Source organism: Vulpes vulpes, chromosome 8 (assembly GCF_048418805.1).
Source record: "Vulpes vulpes isolate BD-2025 chromosome 8, VulVul3, whole genome shotgun sequence".
Taxonomy (NCBI): domain Eukaryota; kingdom Metazoa; phylum Chordata; class Mammalia; order Carnivora; family Canidae; genus Vulpes; species Vulpes vulpes.
This window is the reverse complement of record NC_132787.1, coordinates 50352233-50366430: the sequence shown is the minus strand read 5'-3', so window position 1 is coordinate 50366430 and position 14198 is coordinate 50352233. Positions and strand designations below refer to the sequence as shown.

At 41.7% G+C, this 14198-nt stretch overlaps 1 protein-coding gene across 1 annotated transcript; it reads left to right on the top strand.

The window, feature by feature from the left end:
- The first annotated feature begins 3119 nt into the window (after positions 1–3119).
- On the top strand, positions 3120–3857 carry KPLCE (KPRP N-terminal and LCE C-terminal like protein). Its single transcript, XM_025983298.1, has one exon. The coding sequence runs from the start codon at positions 3120–3122 to the stop codon at positions 3855–3857; it is 738 nt and encodes a 245-aa protein (XP_025839083.1).
- The last annotated feature ends 10341 nt before the right edge of the window (positions 3858–14198 follow it).

Below are 14198 nucleotides of genomic sequence, written 5' to 3'. Positions count from 1 at the left end.
TCATGTATTTCAACACTAAAAACACCATGTTGTGGCAGAAAAAAAAAAAAAAAAAAAAAGAATAAACCTGGATTCAAATTCTGTCTCTACTACTTCTAGCTATGTGAGCTCAGGCAAGTTTGTTTTCCTATTTATTTAAGACACAGTTATGGAGACTAAATGTGATGAGCTAAAGCCATGACATGTATGGTCCCAATAAAAGACCATCCTTGTCCCATTCCCATCATAAAACATCAGGCCTGGGTGTCAGCTGAGATGGGATGCAGGAGAACAGGTAATGGGACTGCCTAAAATCACTTCCACCATCCCCTTTAGGGCAGGGACTGGTGGGTTCACAGATGAAGTTATGGAGTGCTACAAGTCCACCCAATACAGGAATGGTGGACGAAAGTAGGAAACTTTCCAAGCCTAGGGCACACTCTCCTTGCTTCCTCTAAATTGTTTGGGGGCAGACCCTGCCAGACCTGGCTTGCCCTGGGGATGTGTCTGTGGATTAGTGGGGATTTGTCTTCTTTGTTGAGGAAATTTGGGAGCTGTAAGGCTTATGGTCCTGGAGAAATTGGGATCCATTATGGACAAATGCACCTTTTCCTTAGAGGCTGTGGGGCCATGGTGGGGCCTGTACCAGTTGATCTGAGGGAGTGGTAGTTTGCAACCAGGGCTCAGTTCAGGATTGAGATACCTTTTTGCATTGAGCAACCTGACTTGGCTCAGTAGGAAGAGCATGGGCTCTAAAACTAGACAGGCTTGGGTTCAAGTGATACTACATTGCCTACCAATGAGACGATCTTGGTGAAATAGGCCTCTGGGTGTTAATTTCCTTGTCAAAATAGGGCTAGCGGGGGCCCCTGGGTGGCTCAGTGGTTGAGCATCTGCCTTTGGCTCAGGGCGTGATCCTGGGGTCCTGGGATGGAGTCCCGCATCAGGGTCCCCACAGGAAGCCTGCTTCTCCCTCTGCCTGTGTCTCTGCCTCTCTCTGTGTCTCTCATGAATAAATAAATAAAATCTTTAAAAAAAATAGGGCTATCACAGCCCACCTCACAGGATGTACTTAATACATATTATTCCCATCTCCCTTGCTGTATTTACTGCTCTGATGAAAGGGAAGAAGGGAGCTATTGAGGAACAGTGCTACGTCCAGAAATAAAAGGCAACATGTTGTAGCAGTAAAGACCACGGCTTACGAAGGCAGACTGCCTGCATGAGTCCAGTTTCATACCTAATTGCTTTGTGACAATAGGTAACTTCCTTATTTTTTCGGGGCCTCAGTTACAAGGCCATCTATAAATGTACATCCCTTATGAACTGTTTGGCACATACAAAGCGTTCAGTTAAATGTTAGATTCTACTATTATTGTTATCACACAGTGTTCATTTGGCTGGAATTCCCTCTGTGCTGGGTTCTTGGCAATCTAGCCCGGGTAGTGAGATCCAGAAAGGTGAGGATGGGGAGGTCATGGGGCACAAGAAGCTGAGGATATACAGCCTAAATATAGAGCCTAAGGTCTGAGATCACTAAGCCCCCATCCAGTTTCCCAAATAAACAGAATAGCCTGCCAGTCCATGGAACTAACCTGGAGCTTTTGGGGGGCCTTGCTGCCATACTGAGGCAGACACAACCAGGTCCAGCAACCTAGACCACCACCAGGAGCCACCACAGAGGCCCTCAGAAAGAACATACTATTTAGACTGAGAAGATGCATCGTGTAGCTTTTGGCACAGTGTATGAAAAATTGAGATGCTAAATACATTTTGGACAAGTCCTTGAAGACTTGAGTGACCTAGAAACAGCTTTGTAGATATAGATCTCATAGGCATCTCATCTCTCATAACTTCTAGAAAAAGAAGATGGACTTGTTCCAGGAAGAAGGCCAAAGGAATCATTTATCTGGTGTTCTGGAAAATTCAATGTCAAACAGAGACATGCCCTGCCTCTGAGTGAAGAGCCAGGCATACTGGGGAGGAATCTCACCAATGCAGTGCCAGCCCCAATCCTTGTGAACCTTCCTGCTTCATTGGGATGCCATTAAATTGCCTCACTGCTACCCTATAAAAGGCCTCCCCAATGGCTAGCTCCTCAGATCCCTGGATTCTCCCCATCTTGCTTCTGTCAGTGAAGAGGGTAAGTCTATGTCTGAGATACGAACACAGCAGGAAGGAGAGGTGATACTGGGATGGGATGAGGGTGGTCAGGCCTACACATGAGAGTGGCCGCTGAAGGAGTGGAGCAGAGCTGGAGTCTGAGGGGGAGAGGCAGAGTGTGGAGCTGTTGGCCTGTGTGAGAAGGGCTTTTCAGAGAACTGCTGTCCTCTCTTCCCTAGACTGCATTTCTTTCATGAGTCTATTTATGGAGTGAAGTGATAATCTAGCTGACCTGAAGAACAAATGGTGGAAACTCACTCAAACTGCGGACCTGTCATGCTCTGTGTGGCTCAGCTTGAGACACACATTGGCTCAGGATTCACTGACAAGAACTTGCCTTCCCTGGGTACTGCCTGGTCTGGCAGGAGGAAATAGGGAAGCTGATCTTGAGAAAATGAGCAGTGAGGGATATCAGCTGGAAAACAATTTCTCAAGGAGAATCTGCAACTAGGCACCAAAGTAAGAAGAGAGGAGGCTTGGAGAATTGGGTAGAAACAGATATCATTCTTTCTAGCCCTTCATTTTCCACTGTGGAAACTGAGACATACAGCCAGGCGCAGGCACAAGAGCCAAGCAAGATCCCTGGCTCTGAGTCTACCCTATGTCAGGTCTGAGTGCCTGTGACCCTCTCAAAAAAGCTCCAGTTTACAGATCATTCTATTTAAAAGAGGTGCTGGGGGTTTCCCTGGAAAACTTCCTAGTCCTGATGAGACCTTTTTTCTTTTCTTTTCTTTTCTTTTCTTTTCTTTTCTTTTCTTTTCTTTTCTTTTCTTTTCTTTTCTTTTCTTTTTTTCTTCTTTTCTTTTTTCTTTTCTTTCTTTTCTTTTCTTTTCTTTTTTCTTCTCTTTTCTTTCTTTCTTTTCTTTTTTTCTTTTCTTTTCTTTCTTTTCTTTTCCTTTTTTCTTTTCTTTTTCTTTCCTTTTTTTCTTTTTTTCTGATGAGACCTTTCTTTTCAGATTTTACAAAGCCACAGAAAGATGTGTGACCAGCAGAAGCAGCCACAGTTCCCTCCATCTTGTGTGAAAGGTTTGGGATTGGGAGGTGAGCAGAGTACCAAATGTACCCCTGTGAAATGCCCAGCTCCATCCCAGACTCAAACTTGTGTGAAATGCCCAGCTCCACGCCCAGCTCAAACCTACGTGAAATGCCCAGCTCCACGCCCAGCTCAAACCTACGTGAAATGTCAAGTGCCATGCCAGACTCAGACCTATGTGAAATATGCAGCTCCTTGCCAGACATACGTGAAGTGCCCAGCTCCATCCCAGATAACCTACATGAAATGCCCAGCTCCTTGTCAGACATACATGAAGTACCCAGCTCCGTGCCAGATGACTTACGTGAAGTACCCAGCCCCTTGCCAGACCCAGACATGCTATGTCCAGGGACCTTCTCCCGGCCAGACCTACTATGCTCAGGCTCCTGCAAGTGGCTCGACCGCCTCATGCTGTGCCCCTGATCCATGCTCTGCACCCTGTTCCACCAGCTACTGCTGCCTGGCTCCCCGGACATTTGGGGTGAGTCCCCTGAGACGTTGGATCCAACGGCCCCAGGACTGCAACTCAGGATCATCTGGCTGCTGTGTAGATTCTGGGTGCTGCAGCTCTGGATGCTGCAGCACTGGGTGCTGCGGCTCTGGGTGCTGCTGTTTGGGAATTATCCCCATGAGGTCCCGAGGTCCTGCATGCTGTGATTGTGAGGATGACTGCTGCTGTTAAGTACAGAACAGACCTGTTATATCTTTTGGAACATTCACCAGCCTCTGGCCCCTCCCTGTATTCCCAGTCATGTAGACTCTCATTGCTTCACTGTGTACTTTGCTTCTTTATCAAGGCAGCCTGCCAGAATTGGTGTGCCCCCCACACTTTGGCAAGAATAAAGCTCTGAATGCAATTCATAGTGATGTCCTGTCTATTTGGTCCATATTTACACTTTTCTATCAGAAATTCTTCCTCTTTTCCTCTTGCTTCACAACAAGGGGAAAGGTCTGCATGGACATGAACAAGCAGACCAAGCTGGTACGATCCTGGCCTGGGATCCCTGAGCACTCTAGAATGCCACTAATAAACGTATACATGCAAGTTAGCTGGAGACTTTGGGGTCAGAAGATGCGTCTTTCCTGCCCTCTGATGAGTGTGAGGCCCACACGGTAGTATGATTGCTGTAAGTGAACTCAGAGTTCAGCTTCCTGGATATTGAAAGGTCTGTGAAATCAGATCTTTTCAGGAGCCTCATGATGATACCCCTGCTTCTGTGGGAGTGGCTCTGTGGGTTCCATCTTCTCATCTGGTGAGTTTGCCCTCCTGAAGCCCCAGAGTAAAGACCTGAAGGAAATGGTGAGGACTCCCCTGAGGCAGGTAGAAATTCCCCATGTCAGCCAGGGAGAGGGAGACGTTGCCAAGAGGAAGGTAAGCCTCTTGGCATAAACATTTGGGTCTGGGCCAGACACCCTTCCTCATTTGCTTGCATTTCTTTGCTAACCTCCGGGGTTTGGGGTGGATTTTTTATAACTAAAGACTGTAAACCCACACAGTCAAAAAAAGAGAGGTAAGGCGTACATGCTGTTCAAAGCAGCCCCACAAGCCCTGGTGCATGAGCAGAGGAGGCAGCATGTTTGTGGAATATGTAAATGAACATTCTAACAAGAACTGGGGACCTTGGGTTTGTTTCTTCTTTTTTTTTACACCCCTGCCCCACCTTGGGTTTGTTTCTAAGCAACCTCTTTCAGGTTGCCCTGGAACACTTGCAGAGAGTCATGTGGGCTACTATGCTGCCTTTGAACATCTAAGTCACCTGTGGTTCCCCCAAATCACATTCCATCCCTCTAACCAAACCCACTGCAGCATAGTCAGCTTGGCACCATGATCTCACCACCAAGTGGCTCCTGCAACGTTGGAAGTCTATATGCTGCTCCTTCAGCAATGAATGTGGGCATACAATGCTTTTATATGTATTAATTAAAAACTGGGTAAGTAGCATGAGCTATCTAAACATTTGAATATTACAGTTGATGTTTGAACAATGCGGAGGTTAGGGGTGCCGATCCTCCCCAAGGTCTAAAATTCACACGTTTGACTCCCCAGAAAGGTAACTACCAATAGCCTACTGTTGACCAGAAGCCTTACTGATAACATAAATAATTAATTAACACATATTTTGTATGTTATGTGTATTCTATACTATATTCTTATAATAAAGTGAGATAAAGATAAGAAAGTGATATTAAGAAAATCGTTGAGAGAGAAAATACGCTTATAATACTGTACTTACTGAAAAAAAAAACCCACATATAATTGGACCTGTACCATTCAAATCCATGTTGTTCAAGGGTCAACTGCATGACATTTATAGATAAAAATGAAGTTATTTTTTGACTTAAAATTCTACACTCTTTCTAGGATGGCTATACTGAGTTTGGATTAGATCTTTGTCTAGCTCTCGTGGCCCCATGCATACAGAGAATGAATGGCATCCTGAAAGCCCAGCCCAGCACTGATGTGTCAGAAAGCATTGTACAGAATCCATTCCATAACTCATAACATACTTCTAAAATAGTTTGCTTTCTGACCTTTCTGTTACATGGCTAGTGATTTATTTAACCATCCCTTTATTGCCCTTTTTGATATATATTTCTCTTTCTCTTTCTTTTTCTCTCCTATATTTATTTTGGTTTCTGTCTCACTCTGTTTCTCATTATTATACGAGTTGCTGTTGAAGTCTGTGTAAATATTTAAAAAAGTTTTATATTGAAATATAACACGCAGAAAAGTACACGAACTGTAAGTTTATCCTTCAACAAACACATCTGTATAACTACCACCTAGATACCAGAAAGTTAACATCATGTTGAAAGCAAATAAATCAAAGTCCCTGACCCTCACAGAGCAGTTTGGAGGTGTAAGGTGGAGCAGAACAGAAATATCCTTCTGTAACTACAGAAGCTTTGGGAAAAAAAGCCCTGTGTGTGTGCCAGGTGTTTACGTAGGAAAGACTATGTGAGGAGAAGCAGCCAATGGGATCCAGACTTTCAAGGCACCCCAGCTGTGCACCTAGGAGTGCCTCCCAGTGAATCCCAACATGTGGTGCCAGACTGCCCTCCCCTTACACAGACCTCAGGAGACTGAGAAGCCAGTGGCCAGGACCTGAGAATGCTTCATGAGCGTGGCCAGTATGAAAGGCCTAGAAGTAACTCTTGTGTCTGATTTTCATTCGTTCATCTAATAAATAGTTACTGAACACCAGTTTTGTTCCAGGTGAACAAACTCCAACACTGCATGCAACACTCCATGCAGTGTTGGAGTTTACAGCAGAGAGGGAGAATAAACAATAAAAAACCCAATAAATAAATGTAAAGGTGCACTGCTATGAAGAGTGCTAGGTGCCCTGACATCCTGTAGTATACCCATTTTACCTGGTCAGGGAGATCAGAAATGACTTCTCTGAGAAAGCACCGATCAATCTCAAGGTTGAGTAGGAGTTAATTACAGAGCAGCAAGGGAAGGCTTCTCCAGGCAGAGGCAGGAGCACAGCCAGGGACTTTGTGAGAGGACAGGGCCTGATGGGAGTGAGCTGCTGAATGGAGAGAGTTCACAGTGAGACCGAAGGGCATGAGTGCCGATGGGTGCTGCGACCATTGTTGAGGTATGGTGTTGCTGGAGATACTACTCAGCCAAAGGGAGCTGTTGTAAGGTTTCAAGGAGGCAGGTGATAGATGCTATATTATTTGTGTCTATTAAAGATTATTTTTCTCTGCAAAAATAAGTTCATTTTTGTAGAGCATTTAAAGGGCAATCTAAGACAACTGCCCAGTAGCATTAATTTACCTGGTTCCTTCCTTGCCTGTGTCCTGTGTAGCTGCAGGGCTCTGATTCTAGCTTGTCCAACTATCATATCACAACTTGGGCTGCTTTGTGAGTAAGGGTCCCTTCAAGTGCCAGCACCAGGTGGTCTGCTCACAGCGCTGGCACTCTCATCTCTAAAAATGATGGGTTAGAAAATCACAAAATATTCAGTTTCAGAACATTTTCCTGAAATTAAAGCTAATCAAAAGTTCTACTGTGTTTTGTTTTTTACAGTTACAAAAATCTTGATGTATCATTTTCCATGTAAAATAATCCAGATTTCCTGACTCGTAGTCCCTCTACACTACTTATAGAGGAGTTACTGGGAATTATTTAAAGAGAATGGCAAGTCCAGAACATGGAAACAAACCCCTGGGAAATTGAGAACAGTATCCTTGGACGTCCTAAGGTGCTGCCCTCCTGGGCTCTTGCATGAGTTTGTTTTCCCAGTTTTTCTGGAATAGAAAAATCTACTGAGTCAAATCCTAAACCCACTTCTCTGTATAGGATAGTTTGTTTTTCTTTTTAAGATTTTATTTATTTATTCATGAGAAACACAGAGAGGAGAGAGAGAGAGAGAGAGAGAGAGAGAGGCAGAGACACAGGCAGAGGGAAAAGCAGGCTCCCTGCACAGAGCCCGATGTGGGACTTGATCCCGGTCTCCAGGATCACACCCTGGACTGAAAGCAGAGCTAAACTGCTAAGCCACCTGGGCTGCCCTAGGGTAGTTTTTAATAATGTTTTCTCTCAGGAAAATATCTATGCCAAAATTATTCACAAGAGAGGCTAATACATGTAAATAGACCTTATAATATTTCCAAATTTAAGAAATAAATGTACAGTAAAATACATATAAATTTTTAATCTTAAAATACATTATACATATGTTATATATGAATGCATAGCTAATGAAAGGCAGAGGGAGAAGCAGGCTCCCTGCGGGGAGCCTGATGCGAAACTCCATCCCAGGACCCTGAGCCAGAGGCAGATGCTCAACCACTAAGCCACCTAGGCATCCCACCAAGGGCTGTTTCTACCCCTGACAGTCTGTACTTTCAATTCTTTGACTCTTCTTCAAAGTTCAAACAGTGTATCTTTCGAATAGAATGGAAATGGGGCAGAGGTTTGATAGCTAACTGGTGGCATCCCTTAAAGGGGTATAGGCAGTGGGGCACCCAGATTAACAACTCTTCCCATGAGACTCGGTGCTTGACAACAAAGGAGAATCTAGGCCGGGTTTTTAGACAGAAGCTAGCTGGGGAAAATGTCACAATCAGATGTCATTCCTTGTCACTGGTGTAAGCATCTCCTCCCTGCTGATGGTTGCTGATGCACAATTAGCAAGTTGGCTATGTGGGACAGATGGCTGATGCAGCAGGCATCCTCTCCACAGCAGGGAGAAGGGGTGGAATAGTATGTGTGGCTCCAAAGGGCAGTGATTAATATTCTTGGAGAGTCTCGTGGCTAGCCCTTGTGTCCGACCCATGTGCATGTTCTGCTGGGAGATGTGTTCATCTTAACCTACTAGACTTATAGAAGAGGGAATTAGGTCCTATCTGATTTAATGTCCCCAGACATACATATAGGGTAGGACTCAATATTTTCTTATCAAATAAAAAAAGATTCTTCCTCATTTATATATCTATCCTATGGGAACTTCCTGTTTTTTTTTTTTTTTAAATCCAGTCTGATTACCCAGGGAATAGTAGATAAGACTCAGAGGCATTTTCTATAAATGCCTCAGAGGCAATTTCTATAAATAGACACAAAAAGGTCAAGTTAAATACTATCAGCTTTTCATTGAACCTATTTCAGTGTTAAACACTCCATATACCCCACCTTGGACCACCAGGCTCAGACAGAGCTGTGCCCCAGCTCTTCACCTCACCCTGCTTTATTTTTCTATATTTTCTGCTAAATTTTTCTATATTTCACTTTACTACTAATATTACATCAATATTTATTTATTTATTTTTTTGCCTTCCTACTAGATTGCTCTTCTAACTTCCTCAGAAGATTGACGGTACAATCCCAAACAGAGGAATCCACTGTGAATCTATCACACAACTGCATTTGTGTACACTTTCCCTAAAAAATCCTTATTTTCAAACTTTCCCAGTTAAAAATCTCTTCAAAAAGGCTTCAGAAGGGCCACAGCAGTTCTGTGTGGTATCCTCAATGGAAAGGGTTTTTTTTTTTTTTTTTTTTTTTTTTTTTTTAAATTTTTATTTACTTATGATAGTCACAGAGAGAGAGAGAGGCAGAGACACAGGCGGAGGGAGAAGCAGGCTCCATGTACCGGGAGCCCGATATGGGATTCGATCCCGGGTCTCCAGGATCACGCCCTGGGCCAAAGGCAGGCGCCAAACCACTGCGCCACCCAGGGATCCCAATGGAAAGGTTTTTTTCCTCATCTTTAGTGAAGTATGATTGATAACAATCATATATATTTAAGGTATACAACATGAGACTTTGATATATATTATGAAATGTTTACCAGAATCAAGCTTATTAACATACCCATGACATCACATATACACTGCTGTGTGTGTATTCTGGGAGAGCACATGTAAGATGGGCTCTTTTAGTAAATTTCAAGTACACGATACAGTATTATTAATTGTCTCACCATGCCATACATTAGGTCCTCGAACTTACCCGTCTTATGATTGAAAGTTTGTACTCTCTACTGACAACTCCCCTTTCCCATGCCCATCCCCTAGTCCCTTGTAACCACCATTCTATTCTGTTTTTATGAATTTAACTCTTTTTAGATTCCATATAGAAGTGAAATCACATGTTTGTTTTTCTGTGTCTGGCTTATTTCACTCCACATAATATCTTCCAAGACATCCCTGTTGTTGTAAATGGAAGGATTCCCTTCTTTTTGTAGTTGAATAATATTCACTATGTATACCACATTTTCTTTATCCATTCATTCATCAATAGATAATAGGGTTGTTTCTGTAGCCTGGCTGTTGTGAATAATTAAGTCACTTCTTAATTGCCCACACTAGCAGATCAGAAAGAGTTTTTGTGGTTGTTGCTTTTTTTTTTTTTCCTCGCTCATTTCCTATTTCCTGGCAAATATCTGCCCATGAATAAAGAGGTCTATGGAAAAGAAATCTGTATTCTTTATTTCTGGGTGGAGCTACATGACCATTCTACTTCAGCAAGGATGAGATTCTGACTCTGAAATAGGGAGAAGGTAAAAATGTTGCCTTGTGCTCTTAGCTCAATCTCCTGCATCCTCCTGCCCGTGTCTTGATGCAAATTTACATTTCTGCAGGTGTCTTAAAAAGGATCAGACCTTCATGGTTCAGGGTGGGGTAAGGAGAGAAACCCTCAACCTTTCTTTAAACCATATTCATATATTTTAAGAAGGCTAAGTTAGGCTTCTTTGTATCAGAAAAAATCAAATTCAATTATTATAACTATAAAGTTTCATCAGAATTGTATTTTAAAATCACTCCTTTTAAAAAACTATTATGCTTTTTATTATTTTTTAAAGACTTTATTTATTCATTCATGAGAGACAGAGAGAGAGTGAGAGAGAGAGAGACTGGCAGAGGCACAGGCAGAGGGAGAGGCAGGCTCCATGCAGGGAGCCAGATGTGGGACTCGATCCCAGGACTCTAGGACCACACCCTGGGCCAAAAGCAGGCACCAAACCGCTGAGTCACCCACACATCCCTATTATGCTTTTAATGAAGAGTTTTAGTAGATATATTTGAGGGGGAAACAAAGTCTTAATGTTACAATAAATAATGAAAAATATTCAGGTTAACATAAATTTAGTTTATATAATCCTTGCCTTGCTTGAATTCACTGAACCATGGACATGCAGCCACCACTAATATCAATCCCACTATAATTTTCATTACTTAAAATTTTCATAAAAACAAATTTATTTTTTTTTTAGTCATTAAGAATCATTTCTTTCTCTGAACTCCTACAAATTTAAAATTATTAATTCAAGTGGGGAGGTGAAGGAGAAGCAGGATCCCCATTGAGGAGGGAGCCTGATATGGGGCTTGATCCCAGGACCCTGAGATCATGGTCTGAGCTGAAGGCAGATGCTTATCCAACTGAGCCATGCAGGTGCCCCCATCACCAGCTCTTTTGCATTGCTTTCATATTAACATCCCTCTAATTCTATAAGCTTTTCATTTTCCAATCCCTCTTACTTTGCACATCTTTATGTCTTGCTGTTGCATGCTGTAGCTGTGAATATAGGTCTCTCCTCCTCTACAACTCCTGTTCCCTTCTCCTCCTTGGCTCATTTGCATTGCTTAGACTTGACTTCCAGACATTCACACTTTGGTTTCACAGAGAATAGCCTCTCCTGTAATAGTCTCTGTCTGCCTCTGCCTCGTGTTGAAATTGGTGGAGGACATGTTCGTTGGGCCTTGTAAATGGTAATTTTATAAGACCATCTTTGAAGATAAGGGTGATTTCCAAATCTCTCTAAATCCACCCTATTACTCAGTGCAATAGTTTGGACATAGAATGAATTTCATAAATGAGAGAGAATGAGACACACCTAATCTTCATTCTTCTGCCATCTTTATCTTCAGAAGTATCCACCTATAGTCTCAAGTTCAACAAAGAAAATAGAACAACAAGCCTTCTATAATATCAGTTCTCCTCTGTGACTAGGAAATCTTGCTAGGCAGAATAGAATGATGCCTATTAAGACACCAAAACATGGGAAATAATCATATTAATTAGAATAGTAGTAAGAGGAGTGAGAGGAGTAGCTATCACTTTTTTAGGTCCAGCCACGTGTGTGGTGCTATGCTCAGTGCTTCATAGGCAATATCTCATGTGATGCTTACAGATGAGCAGAACAATTCTATTCTGCAGACAATGGAACTATAATTTAGAAGACATACGTAATTTACTGAAGACAGCATAGTTTGCCCATGGAGAAGCAGACATGCTACCTTCACTCTAAATTTTTTTTTTAAACTTTTATTTATTTATGATAGTCACAGAGAGACAGAGAGAGAGGCAGAGACATAGGCAGAGGGAGAAACAGGCTCCATGCACCGGGAGCCTGATGTGGGACTCGATCCCGGGTCTCCAGGATCGCACCCTGGGCCAAAGGCAAGCGCCAAACCACTGTGCCACCCAGGGATCCCCGCTACCTTTACTCTAAATCCAAAACTACCCAGAATAATATCTTCTATTCAGAGCACCCTTTTTGTTGTTAATCCTCTGCACCTCTAATGTCAGCTCTGGCCTCCCTTGACTGGAGGTATGTTTACAGTCAATACATAATGGTTTCATTGATTATCTTTGGCTTTTGAACAACTCTTTCTTCAAAATCCTAGTGCAAATCAAGGTTTCTTCTCGTTGAAGTTCTATTCTTTGAATCAAAGCCACATCTCAACTGACATGGCATCCTGGCACATTACTTTGACCACTCTGTGTAACTTTGAAACAATGTTTTCTTCATTCTATTTTTTTTTTTCTACTTCATCACTCATCAATCTCTTAAACTTCCTGAAATAGTGATCTCTGGTTCTTCTAGCCTGCTCTTTTAGAAAATTATTATAAAGAAGTTTCTTCCCTCATCATTAAAATTGCTATTTCCAGTATCACTGATGATGAAATTTGGAAGTTTTGGGTTCGAGAGCTAACAGCTAAGAAATAATTCTTGAGACATTTTTGGTGCAAAAAGGTGATTTTATTGTAGCACAAGGACAGGTTCCATGGGCAGAAAGAGCTGCACTGGGATTGAGGAATGACTGATTATGTACTTTTTAATTAGTGGGGGTTAGGGATAGCATTTGGAATTAGAAAGCAAAGCTTTCAGGACCTTGAGGGGCTAGCTGCTGTTAAGATAAGGTTACTTTTAGTCATAAACATTAAGGTACTAAAACAGCCACAAGTTCCTTGAGAAAGCTCACACTCTGCATGTTATAGGTACCTATCAGTGGGCTGCAAGGTGTAAGGACACTTACTTTAAGCTACATTTATCTTGCCTTTGTTTCCCTCATTATTTCTCCCCATGAGCAACTTTGACCCTTAAATCTTTAAGGATGTTGAAGGAGGGATGTCTCATCTTCTGTAACTCCCTCCTTCTGAATAGGGACATAAAGATGTTCCTGCCTCTGGGTCAGGATTGGTCTGTTGAGAATTTAATATGAGTTAGGAAAGGCTATGGCAGCGGTATCTAAAGTTAATAACAGATGAGAGTCTCCATAAGCAGAAAGGTCATCTGTCCTCTTGAAGTTATGGCATTGAAGGAGTCTCTGTACTAGGTGGAGAGATATGGGAGAAAACAGTAAAACATTATTAAAATAACAAGAAAAAGAAACACAATAAAAGATCTTTGATAGTTAACCAAAATCTTCTTCCAATAGTTTAACCAATTATTAAAGGAGAGGGAAGCATGTTTATAGCACCAATTTGAGTTTATGTTTTTTAACGATCCTTTTATATTTTGTGATAACCTGGAATACATACCCAAATTTCAATTTGTTAATGGCACATGTTCCACTTGTGCAGGTGTTAAAACATCTAATGCCATTTTATATAATAGCACCTGCTACACAATTAAGGTCTTAAATGACTCTCAGAATAGCATTATTATTATTATTATTATTATTACTACTAAACACTTAAATAACTCAAATGGATAACAGTTCTACAAAATAAAATGGCATTGTCTATTATACTTTTGTATATCATAGATATCTTAAGAGAAAATTTCCTTAGTCTGGGAGAGCAAACATGAAAGAACCAGCAATGTTTCAAACAACAGTCACAAAAACTGTAATTATTTTCTTTAGTTTATTTAGTCCTATGTTACTAATTCTAGTTTGATTTGAATGCAGCTTTTAGTTAGTTCTGGAAATTATTACTCATTTTAGTTTTATGATTTTAAAGGTATCAAAATCCTGTATTTGTTGGAAAAAATTTTTTATGAAACTTCTTGAAGATGAAACTTGTTTTGCAAGAGCAATAATAACTATAAATGACAAAGACTCAAAAATGGACATGGTTAAAGATCTGATGTGAGATAATAATATAGCAGGCAAGAAAATCCAGTTATTTCTGTGACACATAACATCTTAATAATCAGAATATCAGGGATGTCAGAGTGGTTCAGTGGTTAAGCATCTGCCTTCAACCCAGGGTGTGATACTGGGATCCAGTCCCACATCGGGCTCCCTGCATGGAGCCTGTTTCTCCCTCTGCCTGTCTCTT

Bases quoted from the DNA above. Each gene is read 5' to 3' on its own strand.
- KPLCE (XM_025983298.1), top strand. From the start codon at position 3,120: ATGTGTGACCAGCAGAAGCAGCCACAGTTCCCTCCATCTTGTGTGAAA.